The sequence below is a fragment of the Aotus nancymaae genome, unplaced genomic scaffold, assembly GCF_030222135.1.
Source record: "Aotus nancymaae isolate 86718 unplaced genomic scaffold, 86718_ANA_hifiasm-v0.15.2.pri h1tg000079l, whole genome shotgun sequence".
In the NCBI taxonomy this organism is placed as follows: domain Eukaryota; kingdom Metazoa; phylum Chordata; class Mammalia; order Primates; family Aotidae; genus Aotus; species Aotus nancymaae.
The window spans coordinates 27,177,445-27,196,538 of record NW_026988494.1 but is presented as its reverse complement, the minus strand read 5'-3'; the positions used below and the strand labels follow the sequence as shown (position 1 = coordinate 27,196,538).

General features: G+C 36.2%; 1 protein-coding gene across 15 annotated transcripts in view; it reads right to left on the bottom strand.

Annotated features, from left to right (window-relative positions):
* Positions 1-19,094, bottom strand: part of HMBOX1 (homeobox containing 1) — a 175,741-nt gene that overhangs the window by 41,719 nt on the left and 114,928 nt on the right. For all 15 annotated transcript variants that reach the window (XR_001104655.2, XM_012435181.3, XM_012435172.3 and 12 more), the window contains exons 5-6: positions 15,520-15,630; positions 5,767-5,920 (exon numbers count right to left, since the gene is read on the bottom strand). Coding sequence is in view for 14 of the 15 variants with exons in the window: in XM_012435181.3 (XP_012290604.1) it covers positions 5,767-5,920; positions 15,520-15,630 (265 nt within the window). In the remaining variant the exon portion in view is untranslated. The remainder of the gene's footprint in view (positions 1-5,766; positions 5,921-15,519; positions 15,631-19,094) is intronic.

Genomic DNA, 19,094 nt, shown 5'->3' with positions numbered 1-19,094 from the left:
TGTGAAGATTAAAAATAATTTCCTATAATTATCAATAAGATTATTAACTGTACAGTAATTAAATTTCTATTCAAATGTACACTATTACTGCATTAAGATTTATGAAGGCAGATACTATTTCCCTTTGATTATAAGCACATAGTATGTGTTAAAATACATACTTGATTCATTTCTTGTCCATTATCCATACTCCCACCAATATTATCTAATAGACCAGTCTAATCAGATACATCTCCTACATAAGGCCCGAATGCCAACGCTTATGGTATCATTAAGCACAGTACTTGTTTGATTACAGAATGCACAGTATAACCAAGTTCTGCATAATCAAAGTAGGAATGCTTCTAACATTAAAATGCCCTTTCTAAGATTCTCTAACTCGTAACTCTTATCCCTCATATGAATGTAGCCAAGATATCATCACTTTGGTGTAGTTTTCCTCTTTTCTCTACTTGCTTACATCTCATGCACCTTTCGTCATAACAGCATTTACTTCTCAGTTCCAGAATTACTTACATGTTAGCTCCCTCCCTGCTGCCACACATTTGTGAGGGAGTATATTTTTGGGTAACCAAAGAATTAAAGAGGGAAAGTTCTTTACAGAAGAATTCCAGCTGATTAATGTACAAGAAATATACAAATTTCAATACAATTTTGTGACTCCTTATGGAAAAAATGACCAGGAAACAATCGTCAATAGGTAACAAAACAGTGATTCTCAGTCCTGGCTACACTTCAGAATCACTTGGGAACTTTTCAAAATATACCTCTGTCTAGGCTCTACACCCAGAGATTAAGATTCAGTCGGTCAGGGGTGAAGCCCCTTGACAGTTTTAAAAGCTCCTAAGGTGATCCTAATATGCATGCACATTTAAGAATCACTGCTCTAAAACTATGAGGTAGATCGTTAATGGGGAATTTTCTAATAAATTAATCAGGAAGATAACACTGAATTCACTGATCAATCTTATGGTTACTAAAATTCAGGCTGTCTTGGTGGCTCATGTCTATAATCCCAGCACTGTAGGAGTCTGAGGCAGGCGGATCACTTGGGCCTAGGAGAGTTCAAGACCAGCTTGGGCAACATGGCAAAACCCTGTCTCTACAAAAATATAAAAATTAGCCAGGCATGGTGGCATGTGCCTATAGTTCCAGCTACTTGGGAGGCTGAGGTGGGAGAAACGCTTGAGCCCAGGAGTTTGAGGCTGCAGTGAGCTATGATAGTGTTACTACACTCCAGCCTGGGTGACGGAGCAAGACCCTGTCTCAAAAAGGGAAAGGGGCTGATAAAAATGTTCTAAAACTGACTGAGGTTATGGTTGCATAATTCTGTGAATATACTTAAAAGCATTAAATTGGCCGGGCGCGGTGGCTCAAGCCTGTAATCCCAGCACTTTGGGAGGCTGAGGCGGGTGGATCACGAGGTCAAGAGATCGAGACCATCCTGGTCAACATGGTGAAACCCCGTCTCTACTAATACAAAAAATTAGCTGGGCACGGTGGCGCGTGCCTGTAATCCCAGCTACTCAGGAGGCTGAGGCAGGAGAATTGCCTGAACCCAGGAGGCGGAGGTTGCGGTGAGCCGAGATCGCGCCATTGCACTCCAGCCTGGGTATCAAGAGCGAAACTCCGTCTCAAAAAAAAAAAAAAAAAAAAAAAAAAAAAAAAAGCATTAAATTGTACACTTTAAATAGATGAATTCTATCTCATTAAGCCTTTTGTTTTAAAATCAAGATAAATTTCTGTCTATGCAAACAGACACACAGAAGACTATAGTGTTTTATTTCTTTTGATTTTATATTACTCTTTTCCCTTGCACTGACAATCTTGGTTCCTAAAAACATTAATATGACTATTTATCTGTACCTACATCTGTATCTATACCTACCAAGTTGTGTAAATAAAAATAGTTCCTGAATAGCAGTATCTGTATTACCAAATTTAGTAAAAACAGTGTAAGATTATTGGTGTTTCTTTTTATTCTTAAGCTCTTTCCCACTTGGAAGTATAGTGAAACTACTGTGTTATAAACACATGACAGAATTCTTGAGTGTTAAGTCACTATTTTGATACACAGGTTTGCTTCATTTTAGCTATTTTTTAAGGATCACCTTCTCCCCCCTTCCCCCCTCCATTTTTCCTCAATTTTAAATTTTGTTTTATAATTAGTAATTTAGTTACAGGTCAAAAAAAAGTATTTTCGGAGAAATCTAGCTTCTACCTCTCCCTCTTCCAAGCTGTTTCTTTTATTGATAACCATGTTATTTTGTGGTTTATTCCTCCATTTTAAATAAGTTATAAGCAAATATGTAAATGATAGCTTTGTACTATATACAGATGATTCTGCCTTGTTTTTAACTTAATGTTATATCCTGAAGATCACTGTATATAATTTTTTGTTCTTTATCTGCATAGTACTCCATTACATGGGCTTCAACATCCAATTACAGATGTGCTATAATTTATTGACCTACTCACTCTGCAATAACTATAGACATAAAGACATCTTGAATATTTTGAAATTAGTAAAAACAGTGCTGTTATCTTTTCATAGTTCTGCCCGTATATCTCTAAGATTTTTCTTTTTCTTTTTCTTCTTGAGATAGGGTCTTGCTCTGTCACCCAGGCTGGAGTTCAGTGGTGTGATAACAGTGCATTACAGCCTCAAACTCCTGGGCTCAAGCAATCCTCCCGCCTAAGCCTCCCGAGCATCTGGGACTATAGGCATACACTACCTCACCTGGATAATTTTTTATATTTTTTGTAGAAATGGAGTCTCACTACGTTGCCTAGGCTGGTCTCAAACTCCTAACCTCATGTGGTTCTTCCACCTCAGACTCCCAAAGGGTTGGGATTTACAAATGTGAGCCACTGGCCCTAAGATAATTTTCTTGAAGTAGGAATGTCAAGTCAAAGGGTAAACTCATAGGTAATTTTCCTTGATATTGCTGAATTCCCTTCCATGAAGTTGTTTCATTTTGGATTTCTACAAGTAATATATGAGAGTTTCTGTTTCTGTACAGCTGAATCAATAGAAAATGTTGCCAAACTTCTGGATTTTTGTCAATGCAATAAGTGAGAAATAATATTTCAATGTAGTTTTAATTTGAATTTCTTTGACTATGAATTAGATTGAATATATTTTTATATGTTCAAGGACCATTTGCATTTTCTTCTACTGTCTTTAGCCCAATAAAGGTAGTTGTTGGTCTTCTCTCTTTTAAGAGCCTTTATTAGGGATAACAAAAGTTGTAATTTTTTTTTTCCAATTTGTCTTTTACTTTGCTCAGCTTTTTCTCCCTCCAAAATTTTTCTTTTAATTTATGTAATCATATTTATCAATCTTTTCCCTTATTGCTTTTAGATTTTGAGTCACAGGAAATATTTTTCCCATTTTCAGGATATAAAGGGATCACTCATGTTTTCTTCTATTATTTATATGGATTCACTTCTTTCATTCATTTGAAATTTATCTCGATGTATGAAGAATGAAATAATTTTTGACTTTTTTTTAATTTCATTTTTATTTTTGAGATAGGAACTACATCACCCAGGTTGGGGTGCAGTGGTGCAATCCCAGCTCACTGTAACCTCAAGCTCCTGAGTTCAAGCAATCCTTTCATGTCAGCCTCCTGAGTAACTAGGAATGCAGATATATGCCACCACATCCAGATATTTTTTGAATTTTTTTTGTAGAGATGGAGTTTTGCTATGTTGCCCAGGCTGGTCTCAAACTCTTGGCCTTAAGTGATCCTTCTGCTTTTGCCTCCCAAAGCTGAAATTATAGGTGTAAACCACCATGGCTGGCCTTACTTTTATCTTATACTAACATGAGTAAGGCTTACTTTGCTGGTTTTACAGTCTATGCATATGTATTTATTCCTCCATTCAGTCAAGGAAAAAAATATTATGTGTCATGCTACTGGTAGGAATTTTCATTTTGGAAAACAAAAAGTTCCATTTTTACAGAATAAAAATCATACTGTGACCTTCTGTACTATTATTTTGAAAGGCTTTCTGCATTTTTGCAACTATTGGCATAAACTACATCCTCTTTCTAGTGGTGCCAGGTAACATAAGATTAAGCCAAAGATCGCCAACTCCTGGATTACACAAAGCCACTTATTAATTAAAATTAATGTTAAAAAGTGTAAATTAAGACTAAATAGGAGTCATAGAATAGGGTAAATAATGCTCAGTATCTTTTTAATTAAAATTCAGTGTGATTCTGTGACTAATTCTTGTCACTGGGGAAAAATAAGAATCCCTAAGTCTGTGAGGTTCAATCCTGAAAATGCATTAGGAATATCACCTATTGATAGTAATCTCATTAATTTTTAACTTAATTCTTTCTCATGCTGACATTCTGTGATAAATATATACTGGTATTTTTATGAAAAAACTAACTGGCCAAATCACTAGCACAATTAGAACTTAACACCAGGTAGAAACGAATACCAAAAGGAAAATGTACAATACTGCAAATAATTTAAGTTAGACATTATTTTACTTCTCATCTGCTGTGTGCCAAGTTCTAAAGAAATTTTCAAAAAGAATAAAAATTTCTAGATGAGAAAAGTAGAGGAGATTGTAAACGTCAGGTCTCCAGGACAATCATGTCTCATTCTTTCACTTTAATGACTCAAGCACATAAGGATTCATTATTCAATAAATGGCTTCTGCTCTTATCTATAATAAAGTGAGGAAAGGAATAGATGACAACATCAATGGATAACCTATAGTCTCATTTTGGATACTGGATCTATGCTTCACCTTAAGCAAACCTATTAATTTCAACTATATCACACCAACAAAAACGTCTGAATTTTGGCATTTTAAATCTCCCTCTCTTTCAGGTAGTGAAGTTCATGAGCTGGGAAATAATCAGAATGTAGCAGGATGAGAGATGGCTCTTAGATAACATACTGGCTATCGAAAAATTTCATTTTAGACATGAAGTTATACATCAGAGTTTGTGACCTAAACAAAGTTAGCTGGGTTTAGGTCTTCTGACTCTGAGTCCAGTGCCCTGTCCAATATACCATTCTACAAGTCAGGTCAGATAAGAAAAATGTACAGCTGGAACATTATTACCTTGTTGGATATAAACAAAATTCCACTGAAACAAAATTCTGTAAACATCACTTAAAAGTAGACGACAAAGATAATTCTGCTATAGGATCTATGCTAAGTATGGCACAATTTTACATTCATAATTAATTTATACCATTTCAGATGGGAAAATTGAAGCTAAGGTCAAATTCAGGTTAAAAAAAAATCACTGAGTACCAGGTACTGGTGCTAGAATGAGAGCATAAATTACTAAATCAAAGTCAAAGGTAAGTATTTTTAACCTTTGGGACAATGCTTACTTAGACCACACTCATTATTAAAGAAAGTTGAATCTCAGTAGTCTCCTATACACAATTATTCAATATTTTTGATGAAAAGAAGACTTCAAAGAGTTTTTCCAAAATATAATACAAAGATCTGAATTCAAAAAATATTTATTCTAACATTTCTTAAATTATTGGGGACAATATTATAAGTAAAATAAATTGATAGATGATAATTCCAGCTTTATGAATTCTCAATGCTAAGATCACCTTATTTCAATAATACAGTACTTATAATATTTCAAAGTACTATTAGAGATAGAACCTAGATACCAAATTTCTTGTTTGACATGAAAACTGTCCCAATCTATCCAAAGTTTATATTTTCCCTAAGTTTGGGAAGTTTCTCATAGAAAAAGGTGACATATACCTTTCCATAACAGCCAGGCACTCCTTTCTCCAGGTAAATCGACTCCCTCGTCGTAGTCGGAAAGTACCAGATGTGGCAGAGACTGGGGGAGGTGTTTGTCTCCATTCAGGGTCCTCTATTGGAATAGGGGCTGGTCTCATACTTAGTGTAGCCCCTGAAATAAACAAGACATTTTTAGCAAATATCTTGTAGTTTCTTTAAACCATTATGACATCTACCTCTTTACGGGAATGGGGAAGTATGGTCTCTGGCTTAGTGTCAACTTTTTGTATCTTTCTCTGAAAAATTTCTTTTGAAATTCCTACTTCATAGTTATACTCTTTTTGAACAATATACCTTAGATGTTCAGAATCTTTCATTACCATTCACACAATTTATGAGCTCTTAAGGAATTTATGCAGGTAAAAAATAACCCTAATTCTTGTAAACTTTTTTTTTTTAAAGGAGTCAAATACAGCATGAAAGAAAGTAAGATGATATTTGATGTGCTTTTTGTCTAACTAATTCAGGTCTCTATAAGTTTACCTGTTGATGCTATACTAGATTCTGTTACCTCTTGAACATAATAAAATTTCAATGAGAAATACCTATAATTGAGACATTTTACTAATTCAGATTACTCCTTTCTCAAATAGCTTGAACTGCTAATGATGAATTTATTCATTCTTTCACATTTATCAAATCCCTTTCAAGTGGCTTGCTCTGGGGTAGAAACTAAGAATAAAACCGAGAAAGCAACATTGTCTCTGCCCTCCATGAACTTATTTCATACTTTCAATGTAACTTGGTATGCTTTCACAGAGTTCAGTCCTTGGCTGCCCCACTCTTCTTTCACTCCTTACACTGTTAAATTCATCTTTCTAAAGCATAATTATGATCATATCGGCCTTCTGATCAAAACCCTTCAAAAAATTCTCTCTGCCTGTGGTTTAATTTAAACTCTTAATACAGCTCTAGAAAGACATGTTAGAATGTGTAGGGTTTATGCAAATATTAATAAATATATTAATTCTGTTAATGAATATTAATAAATGTATATTTCTTCCCTATAGGATTAATATTCTCTTTATTGTACCTTGCAAATAATACCATGGATAGTATTTCTACTTTAAGACTTACATATCTATTGTAGATACCCTTCTTAATAGCTACATCTTTTGATATATTCTCTTCCACAGATGTCCAATTTGTTAATCAATCCAATGTTCCTTTTCAAACCTACTGTCCTGCAGTCTTTCCCAGCTCAATAACTAAACAGCCACTCTTCAAACAGCTCAGCTCAAAATTCTCAAATTAATCTTTCACTTCTCTAATTCTCCCACATATTACATAACCAATTCACAGGCAAGTTCATCTTCAAAATATTTCCAGTATCAGACCAATTTTATTCCTTGCACTGCTACTACTTTTAGAACACTTCAGCATCATCTCTCATAATCATGGCTTCCTGGGACAAGTTTCAAAGATGTCTCTTCACAGTAAGTTACATCTCTGGCTAATCATGCCCTTGAATCTGGGCTAGTCATGATGAAAGACAGGTTTTGAGCAAGAAAACCTGAACAATTCAAGGCTCTGTTATCAGGTGCTTTGAAATTTCTGCCTAGGTCTCCTAAAATGCTTGTGCTGGGGGAAACCAGTGGCTATATAGGAAGTCTGACTAACCTGAGACTATGATGTTGTAAGGAAGCCCAAGCTAGCCAGGTGGAGAGGCCACATGGAGTGAAAGATGCTCTGATAGTCCCCAGGGGCTTGTGCCAACTCCACCCAGGTGTCAGCATTTGAGAGAAAAAGCCATCTTGGACACTGCAGCCACAGCAGTCGCCACATGGAGAAGTGTAGAAACCAGTTGATAGAAACCAGACCTCAGACATTCAGTCCCAGCGCAGCCATGTGAATGTCAACCTCCAAGGTCCCTAAGGATCCCTGCCTCCTGGTCTGCACACCTTTGTTCAGTCCCTTCCCACGCGGCACCATGATTAGGCTGTACAACCAACAGCATGTAGCAATGATGGTATGTCACTCCCAGGATCAGACTACAGAAGCCACCATGGCATCTGTCTTGGATGCTTTCTCTCTTATTCACTCAAGGGAAAACTAGGTGCCATGTATGAGGACACTCAGGCAGTGGATGGCGAGGCCCATGTTGTGAGGAACTGCTGTCTCTGACCAACAGGCAGTGAGGACCTGGGACCTGTCAATATCCATGTGAATGAGCTTCCAAGTAGACCATCCAGTCCCAATGACTGCAGCCAAGGCTGACAGCTGGGCTGCAACCTCTACAGAACTCTGAGCCGGAACCAACCAGCTAAGCCACTCCTGGATTCCTGATCTATGAAAACTATGAGATAATAAATGCTGGTTGTGTTAAGCTGTTAAATTGTGGGTAGTTTGTTGTATAAGAACAGATAACTAATAAAAATAATCACGATCATCCCCACTTGTTTATGTCCCTTTATCCTCCAATACATTGAGTATTATTAATTATTCAAAAGTATAAATTTGGCAGCAAAAAATTTCCCTTTAATATAGAGACTTCACTACTAATAAGAATGAGGATCTTTTCCTGAAGTTTATTGACCATTTATATCTTTTCTTGTAAATTCCTGTTGTTCCTTTTTTTTGGCGGCGGGGGTTGGTACATAGAAATCTCATCAATTGCTAGTCATACAGAATGCATTTTTGTTTTCTGGTCTGTCATTTGTGTTTTATGGTGTGCTTTGTGATCTTAATTTTTATACAGTCAAATTTGTCAGTCTTTTGTATTATGGCCAATGGGCCTAAATATCACTCAGAGTATTTTTACATTTTTCATTTTGTGTTTCAGCCCTTAATATGTATGTGATTTTCTAAAGCATGTGATGGAAAGTAAATATTTATTTAACATTTCTGCTCAAACAAGTAAGTCTGTCATCGCATAATACTTTAGAGATTTAAAGCTCACCCTAAAACAGAGTTGGCAAATTATGCCCGCTACCTATTTTTGTAAATAAAGTTTTACTGAAACATGGTTATGCTCATTCATTTGCAGATTGTCTATGGCTATGAATGCACTGGAGCAGAAGAGCTGAGTAGCTATGACAGAGACCATATAGCCTGCAAAATCTAAAATATTTATTGTCTGGCCCTTTATATGAAGAGTTTGCTGACCCCTGGTTTAAAAACATTTCTCCTCTACCTAACATGAAACTCTAAACTGAAACCCTTCTTTAAACAATTTAAAAGGGTTTCATTCTGCCAAAATAAACTGGGAATTCACTCTGGGCCTAGACATAAGCAGGAATTTCGGGGCTGGAGTGTTTCAATGCTGTTTAGTGCTTTTCTGAAAACAAACAGGGATTATAGCACAGCGAAAGCTCTGGAATCTACCTAATTAAAATTACATAAATTTTATTCTACAGCAAGGGTGAAAAGGACTAAAACAGAGCCAACTGGTTAACATGGCTGATCAGGATAGAGGTAGAAATAGACGGGCTAAGGGAATATAACCTCTTGTCCAAGGGCTGACCCTGGTAAAGAAAGAGTTTCAGGGTGGAGGGGGGCAACAGGACAGTGAATTCCAGGTAGTGGGCCACATCCATAACTGCGGTCCTCAGTAAGCAGAGTGAAAAATGGGTACCAATAGAACAGGGAACAGAAAGAATCTTAACCAAGAGGTTGAAGGAAATAAGCCAACTAATAATAATGGTTCTTTCTTGGTATCGGGGTTTATTAATAATACTATGCTTCTTTATAATATTCTGTATTGTCAAGATAGTCTCAAGAACTGAAGAAATTCAGATGAAACAAAACTGGGCAGGAAGGAAAAGGAAGAGGTGAGAGGAAAAATGGAGAAAAAGGAAAGAAAAGTAAGCAGTGGCCTGGTTATTCTGAAAGAAATCAAGACAGTTTATGCACAGAAGGTGAAAACTGAATAATCTCAAACTCATCAAAATACTTAATGTAGAACATAATATTACCACATTACTTTTCAGTTTTTTTTTTTTTTCTGGCTCCTTTTTCTTTTTCAATGTAGTAATAGTTAAAAACAGCACAAAAAGCATTCTGGAAATTATTAACAAATAGATTTGTTCTGGAAAACTTAGTTCATCTTGCTTTGGTTGAAATGGATGAAAAACAATGAAAAAATCCAAGAATGAGCTCAAAATTATTGAGTCTAACAGAAAAACACAAAGATACCAGAATGCAAGAACAATGTATATAAGCCTTTAAACTCCTCTGAAGTAAAATACAGGAGTTCTGGGGTTGGCTAAGGTCCTAACAGGAAAAGTGTGTTGTCTATTTCTTTATAGAAATGTTTATTCTCCCCCATCTAAATTTCCATTAAAACAAAATTTTGCACCTTCACCTAGCAAATCTAAACCTGTTGAGGAAAACAAAACCTTTTCATAATTTGTTAAGAGATTTAAAAATTTTGGTAAGTGTTCTCTACACATATATGATAATGTTCTTGCTAATCAGGGTTAGCTCTGGGTGAGCAACTATACAAGCTCATCATATCTACGCCATCCATAGGAACTAGCCTCTCCAAAAGTAATGTCATATCTCCCCCCATGTCACACACGTTTCCCTGAGATCTCACAATCTGCAAATGAAGGACTGGACATTTCTTCTGATGACTCTTATCTCATGTATTTGCTGCATAAGCAACTTGGCAAATTTTATTTGTTTAATTTAGAAGCATGCAGAATCTGCGCCACATGCCAAGAGGAACTCAGCAAACCCGGTCTGCTACAGTGACGTTTAAATTAGACAAGGGAAAAAGACTGTGAACTTAATTTGATTAAATAAAGGGACTTTTAATGTCAACCATGTTGAATTTAGTACTTGCTTCTTTTTAAAAAATAGGTATTTTCTTGTGTTTTCATAAGAAATGAGATAAAATGTATTTGATTAGTTTCCATCAGCGTGTTTTATTAATACGCCTTGGCAGGCTTTCGGTTATGCTGGGAAATTCTGATGATGAGTCTGTTACCAGAGAACTGCACTATATCAATTGGGTTATCAGTAAAATTAACCTAAATATCCATTCTATTATTTTTCTTGCTGAGTCCACTTAAAGAGAAACTTAAGAAAAACAAAAGCCATATCCAACTGGATCCAGACTGAAGAGGTTGAAAAAAAGAACTTCACTCAAAGTATACAAAGAAAATGCTCTAAGGTCCAGGAATAGAGTCATAGAATATATAAACATATTTGTTTTCTAAATGCTTAAGTTTACAGAAGAAACAAGAAAAAATAGTTTTTCATTTTGTGACTTTTCTTAATTTTGCATTTTCTTCTCAGAATATATGTAAAGGGATGACACTATTTACATTTCCCCTAATGAGCTATCTTTCCTAGACAGAAAAAAATTTATGAAATAAAAGAATTACTTGATAAAAATCACTGACAACTTATTTCCTACCTGCTTCTCAATAGCAGGTCGGGACCGTATAAGCCTGTCTTACTTTCTTTTCTTCTTCCTTTCTTTCTTTTCCTCTTTTCTTTCTTTCTTCCTTTCTTTTGTTCTTTCTTTTCTTTCCTTTTCTTTTTAATCTTACAAGGCAGATTGATTTCTTTTGGTCTCGCTCTCCCTCTTTCCTATTACACTTTATTTTTCAAATATATAATACAAGCACATAGTACAAAATTTATAAGGATACATTAGGGGCTGGACACAGTGACTCATGCCTGTAATCCCAGCACTTTGGGAGGCCAAGGGGAGAGGATCACCAAGTCAAGAGGCCGAGACCATCCTGGCCAACACATGGTGAAACCCCTAAAAATATAAAAATTAGCTGGGCATGGTGGCACACACCTGTAATCCTAGCTACTCAGAAGGCTGAGGCAGGAGAATTGTATGAAACCCAGGAGGTGGAGGTTGCAGTGAGCTGAGATTGTGCCACTGCACTTCAGCCTGGGTGACAGAGCAAGACTCTGTATCAGCGGGCGGGAGGCGGGGGAAGATACATTAGGTTGTTTAGTTAACTCCTTACCCCTGTACTCCCACTCACTCAGTTCCTCCTCACAGAGCTGTTCTTCCCAGTTCCTAACACAGCTTTTCAGACATCTTCTATGCTTATGTAAGCACATACATCTGTATGTGTGTGTGTGTTCCCCTATGGAAATATGCCCTCGATACTGTTATGTCCCTTTTTTACTTATGAATTCCATGTCACCTCATATACATTTAATTCATATAAAGCTGCCTTCAAAAAATAGCTACATAGCTCCAAAAGATTCCATTGTACAGATGTGACATTAATTTATTTAACCAGTTCTCAACTGAGGGACATTTGAGTGGATTCCAATCAGCTCTGAAATGACTTGCAAAGAAGAATCTGATGTCCTATAAGCTAACATAATTTTAGTTCATCTTATCCAAACATAACAGTAGCTCCAAAGTGTCAATGGAGTAAGAAATGATACCATCCTTTAGCTAAAATCAAAGGTTATTTTACAGTCAACAAAATAAAATCACATTTATCTCGAAAGAATTATAGGCCATATTAGTCTTTATAATAAAGGTGAAAATGCAAAGAAAAAGATAAACAAATTTCAATTGCTAATACCCAACTGCTGTTAATGCAACAACTACCAACTGGCAATTAGGAACTTGCCCTCTTATCTTCAGCTACCTTTAAATTATGTCCCACAGAAAAACCTGACTGAGAAAACTAGTAGATAGGATTTGATTTAAAAAAAAATACAAAGTACTTTAAAAAGGTGACAATAATGCAACCTCACTAAAAAATAAATGCATATATAGAGGAACGTCTTAAAAGGAGGCACTATATCTTTAAAGAAATCAGCTCCTAATGATCAGCTGGATGAATGCTGTTAGTTCCAATTCCCTCGTTCTACCTTCCTCCAATTTCCTGATGAGTGGGCCCAACTCTGATTTCAAAATAAACTAAAATAGGAAATAAGACTAAATGCTAAAATAAATAACAATAATTAAAAAAAAAAAAAACCCAGCTTCAGAAGAACACTACCAGCCTAGTGCTAAAGTTGGACCCCTGTCCGATGAGCTGCAACAAAGGTGCTGTGGCCGGAGAGCTGCACCTTAGTCTTCCTTCCTGTTTCTAGTTCAGAGCCGGATCCAAGCCCAGCATTGAAACTCCAGTTTGGGAATTTGGCATTACCAGCTCATTATCTCCTTTTGCAATCCCCATTAGAATAACTGATTCAGGCCGGGTGCAGTGGCTCACGCCTGTAATCCCAGCACTTTGAGAGGCTGAGCCGTGTGGATCACGAGGTCAAGAGATCGAGAACATTCTTGCCAAAATAGGGAAATCCCGTCTCTACTAAAAATACAAACATTAGCCGGACGTGGTGGTGTGCGCTTGTAGTCCCAGCTACTCCGGAGGCTGAGGAGTAAGAATCACTTGAATCGGGAGGCGGAGGTTGCAGTGAGCCAAGATTGCGCCACTGCATTCCAGCCTGGAGACAGAGCAAGACTGTGTCTCAGAAAAAACAAAAAAGAATAACTGATTCAGTCAAGGATCATCAATGAATGCTAAAGCAACTGATGAAAGCTGTTGCAGGAAAAGATACTCATTCAGGGGCAAAATGTCATCCTAAAGATTATTCACAAACGGCAAAGAAAAGATCTGGTGGTCACCATTTCAACAAAATCATCAAACTTAGCATATGAATAGTGCTACAACATCCTATTGCTGACAGGCCTCCTCATCTGTGGCAATATTAGGTAAACATTACCTACAAAGTTATTTTTCTCCAGTATTTTATTGCAAAAAATTTTAAACATGCGATAGTGAAAGAATTTAAGTGAAAACCATACTTATATCATATTTTACTATATGTACTTTATCACATACCTGTCCATTTCCCTATGTCAAGCCATTTTTTGATGCATTTCAAAGTAAACTGCTACCGTTACTATGTGACTCCCTAAATAATTTATGAAGTTTTCTTGCCTAAAATATTCAACCTGAATCCTGACTTCAGCTTAATTCAAACTTCCAGTTTACAGAAATATAGATATAGAAATAAGATATATGATAATAAAAATAAATAGAAAAATCTAGCATGTGAGACATTCTGTTAAATTACATGGTTTAAGAAGTTCACATCACCAAAAAAAAAAAAAGTTTGGGTGACTAAAGAGTCTAAAGAGACATCCCAATTTGCCAACTAAAAGAGATACTAAAAAAAAACAAAATAAAAGCTACAAAAGACATTCTTCCGACAGCTAGAGAAATGTGACTACAGACTGGACATAAAATGATAATATGGAATTATTATTGATTTTCTTAGGTATAATAATTGGGACTGTGGAAATACAGATTTATCTTCATTTTTAGGAGATGAATGCTGAATACACACAAATACACATATATAAATCTTTAATTCTTTTATAGGAATAAAGCAAATATAAAATGTTAATAATAATTTTTTTTTGAGACAGGGTCTCCCTCTGTCACCCAGGCTGGAGTGCAGTGGCACCATTTCCACTCCTGAGTTCAAGCAATTCCTCTGCCTCAGCCTCCCAAGTAGTGGAGCCTCAGGCATGTGCCACCACACATTGCTAATTTTTGTATTTTTAGTAGAGATGGCGGTTTCACCATGTTGGCCAGGCTGGTCTCGAACTCCTGGGTTCAAGTGATCTGCCTGCCTCAGCCTCTCAAACCGCTGGGATTACAGGCATGAGCCACCGCACCTGGCCAAATGTTAATAATTATTATATCTAAGAAAGAGTAAACATGTGTCTACTGTTTAGTCTTTTGTATTTTCTATACATCTGAAACATTTCAAAATAAAAATTGGGGGTCAGAATAGATTTTTGATATTATTGTAGAGGTTGATATGGTCTCTTCTGTTTCATCCTGCCTAGACCATTCGGAATGAGAAAGTGATCTTTGGGGGAAAAAATCTTCTCCCATACCTACACACAAAAATAAATCTCTGTAACATTCTTTATTTCTACCTCAGAGCCAATGCTATTATTATGCAATATTTCAACTAGTGATTTAGTCTTATGCAAAGGCTTTAAGGCTGCAGCATTACAGAACACAACATAATCTTAATTTTATACTTGAGACCAGGCTCACTGCCACTTGCCTGTGTAAAGTATAGGTTGAGATAGTACCACAACTTCATATTTTACTTTATAAAATCACCTGTTAAAAGTATCTTGAATAGATCTTGCCTACTTCTTCCAACTCTAGACATAAAAGTTTTTGTCATCTTAGTTTTCCTTAAGATTTCATTCTGCTTTCCAATCTACTGCTGGTCCTGAGAGTTATCAGGGCAGCTGCATCCTAAAGTCCAAAGCCACATCCATTACCCAGGTCATTAGAATTGGAAAAAAAAAATCATTAGCAGAGATCACTGGATATGGTATAGTGTTAACTAAATAAAAATATCAAATTTACATTACTAATTCAAACAAGATTTGCAAAAAAAAACAAAAAGATATGGAATTTTATGTAGTTACATAGCTGAAGAAAACAAAATCAGCCACTGAACATTCATGGTGTTCTTTCCAACTATGGATAGAAATATCATATAACCTGAAAGCAAAGAGGCGTCTTAGGGGAAGGAGTGAACATGACTAGGTAATATTAGACAAAATAAAATTTATCACAATCAGAGTTTAGCTTTTACCATTAAGAATGTTTTTCTGCATAAAGCAACCATAGTAAAGTATGAAACTATCCTACTCAACAAGTTAGCACCACGGAGCCATTAAAGTAATTCATTATATCTGTCTTGTTTCAGATGCAATAAATAAAAGGAAATGCTATTTACCGGGGTTTGTCTTCTCAAGTTGATACCATCGGTAAAATGCTCTTTTCTTCTGTTCACTCAGGTCTGATCCCTGCTGCAACAGCCAATGAGAGATCCGGCTCTGACTGATACCTATGTAGAAAGAGAAACAGGTTTTGAGGGGCACTGAAATTACAGTGAAATTAATAAAGGTTCTCTTGGTTCTAGGTTACTGGGTGCTTTATGCTCTGTGTCCAGTCTATAAGGAAGTTGCAACCTGAGCAAACTATTATTGGATTCCTTTGTAAAGGCTGGCTGCACTGGCTAGGAAGTACTCAGAAATTATCTCTCAAACGTCAAAGCAGTTTATTAATTAAGACCTGACAATGGCCTCTAAAATTAATCTCCAAAAAAGGTCCATGAATCTGAGATAAAGAGATTCCTAAAGTTATTTGTCAGAGTTTATTATATTTGTGGTCTTTCAACTACCATTGCTCTCCACTCTGCCCCTGATTTAGAATAATAAAAATTTTTAACAGATATTGAGCAAAAAAGTCAAGTCAGCAAGTTTTGCTACTCATTATGGATACAGACCAAAAGATTTAGGGGCTAGGAATCAAAAGGTCATTGAAAATACTATCTTCAATAAGGTTGTTTTTGGCTTATTTGTTAATTCATTTAGGCATTTTTAGAGTCCACAGAGAAGAATTAGCAGACTTTTAGAGATATGCTACAATATGACCTCTTAAGAAATCTCAAGAGCTAAAGATATTTTTCCAACACATGCTTTCCATAAAACCGAACAGAATATACAACAGTAGTTTTCTGCTATCTCCTAGAAGCTCTTGACAGCAATTACTTAGAAACATAAAGAATCTCTACATCTGAAAGTAAAAAAGCATGTCTAAAACTTACTAGTATGAGAATCACATGCTCATTCTGGTCATTCATAGTCATTCCAAAAAATGAATAATTCAGTTCAAACTGGCAAAAGCAAGTAAAAACGGGCAAGACAAAACTGTCTTCTAAGTCCACAAAGGCACTTTCCAAAAGACCATTCAGCTACCAGAGAAGGTTACCAATACCTAAAACCTCCCAAAGAATTACTGATGGTAACCAAATATGACTGAATACCACCTGTGCTAACACCTGTTTAAAGCTATAATGCCCAGCGGGAAGAGTAGCTATTATGAAGTAATCACACCCTCTAACATCAGAAAAAGCAGGAGGTCCAGGGATCATGTTTAACTCATTACAAGCAAGCCTCTAGAGTTTCACACACTTAAAAACCTATGTCAAAAGAAAATTTCAGGAAACCAGTGAGGGAAGTGTTAAAAGAAAGACTGTGAAGCAAATTCCTCTGACTGGAAACATCTTTTTTCTTTTTCTGAGACAGGGTCTCACTCTGTCACTCAGACTGGAGTGCAGTGGCAGAATCATGGCTCAGCACACCCTCTCATCTCAGCCTCCCAAAGTGCTAGGATTACAGGCATGAGCTACTGTGTCAGGCCCCACCAATTCCAGCTAATTTCTTTCTTTTTTTTGTGTGGAGACAGGGTCTCACAATGTTGCCCAAGCTTCTCTCTAACTCCTAGGCTCAAGTGGCCCTCCTGCCTCTGCCTCCCAAAGTGCTGGGATTACAGGCATAAGCCACCATGCCCAGCCTGGAAACATCTCTCAATTTCAAAAGGCAAAATTCAAACAGTTTTCTAAAACCTAAGTGATAATATTCTCAAATGATTCACACAGCAGTTTTCCAAATGGACTAAAGACCTATGTGATGCAGGCATTGGTAGCTAGCACTGCATGCTTCTTCTAAGAAAATGCAAATTCTTCTGGATAATTAAATCAGCTTTCACCAAAAGTCTAGTTTCAGACATTACAGTATTTTTTATACTACTTTTTTTTTTTTAAAACAGAATTTGACTCTGTTGCCCAGGGTGGAGTGCCGTGGGGTGATCTCGGTTCACTGCAACCTCTACCTCCTGGGTTCAAGTGATTCTTCTGCCTCAGCCTCCTGAGTAGTGGGGACTACAGGCATATACCACCACGCTCAGCTAATTTTTGTATTTTTAGTAGAGACACGGTTTCAGCATGTTGACCAGGCCGCCTCGACTCCTAAAGTGCCAGGATTACAGGTATGAGCCACCACACCTGGCCTAAACTGCTTTTTCAAAGAGTGAAGAAAACAACCATCATAAAATCAGCATTGAATTTCATGTTAACAAAATAAAACTACAAGGATTCTTCATATTGGTATCATACTACTCAAAACAGAAAACTTGAGAAAAATCTGTTGAGAAAAAATATAGTATCAGCTCTGCTAATTGGTTCCAATATGAAATCTTCCTCAGACAATCAGATCATACATAGAACAAACCACAGAACCCGCTAGACATCAGAGCTGTCCAGGTTCTGGCTGCTGAGGTGAGAGAGGAAGATAAAATCTCATCAAATGGACTTTAGTTAAGTTAGAGTATATTTATATAACAAAACACTTGTAGGCTTTAAAATTAATGTTTTTAAAAAGCCATTAAAAAAAAAAAAACAGAAAACTAAAACAAAAAAGCAGAACCAACCAAACAAAATAAAAAGCCTTCAATACCAAGGGTTGGCAAGGCTATAGAGCATATAAAACTCTCATACTGCCGATGGAAGGATAAAATGGCAGGGCTACTTTGGGAAATAGTTGGATGATAACTGCTAGATCTGAACATATATACACTCTATAACCTAGCAAGTGCTCAACAGAAGTATGTTCAAAAGAGACAAGAAGGCTCTTATAAACATTTCCGTAAGAGTCACCAATGTGAAACAACTACATGCCCATCAACAACAGAATACACTGACTGTGATATCTACACATTCTACTATAGACTAGTATAGTATATACTATACTCTAGACTATACTAGTATAGTATAGACTACTATACTCAAAAGGAAAAGGATAAACTATCGCTATATGAAATGACATGGATAAACATCACAAAAATATATTGACTGAAAAACCTTATGACACAGACACACACAGACAAAAGCCATACATAATTATACATGATTCATTTTATATAAAGTTATAAAACAGACACAACTAACCTATAGGGATGGAAATCAGAATAGTAGTTACCCATGTAGAATGGAGAAGGTTTCTGCCTGGGAGTTAGAATGAGGAAGGTTTGTGTGGTGACCAGCGTTGCTCTTTATCTTGATCTGGGGGATGGTTATATGGGTATCCTCACTTGACTTTTAAGTATCCATTAAGCTGGACAGTTTTCTGTGTATATATTTAAATTTTAAAAAGTCTCCCCCCAAAATTTTTTACAATTCTATTTGGTTTCAAAAAAATGAAGTAAATGGATATGTATTAATATGGAAAGATGACCATGAAATAAATGAAAAGGTACATATTTTTATAAATATATAATTTTACATATTCTAAATTCTGTCTGTAACAAAAGCCAATATATAACTAAAGATACACAATACGAATTTAAAGTGGCAGATTCGTCCTACATTTCTACCTCTATATTGTTTTCTTAATCTCTCTATAAATACGAATTATTTTTGGCTTTTCACCCTAAAGACTAAATACAGGACTTTATTGGTTATTTTACAAC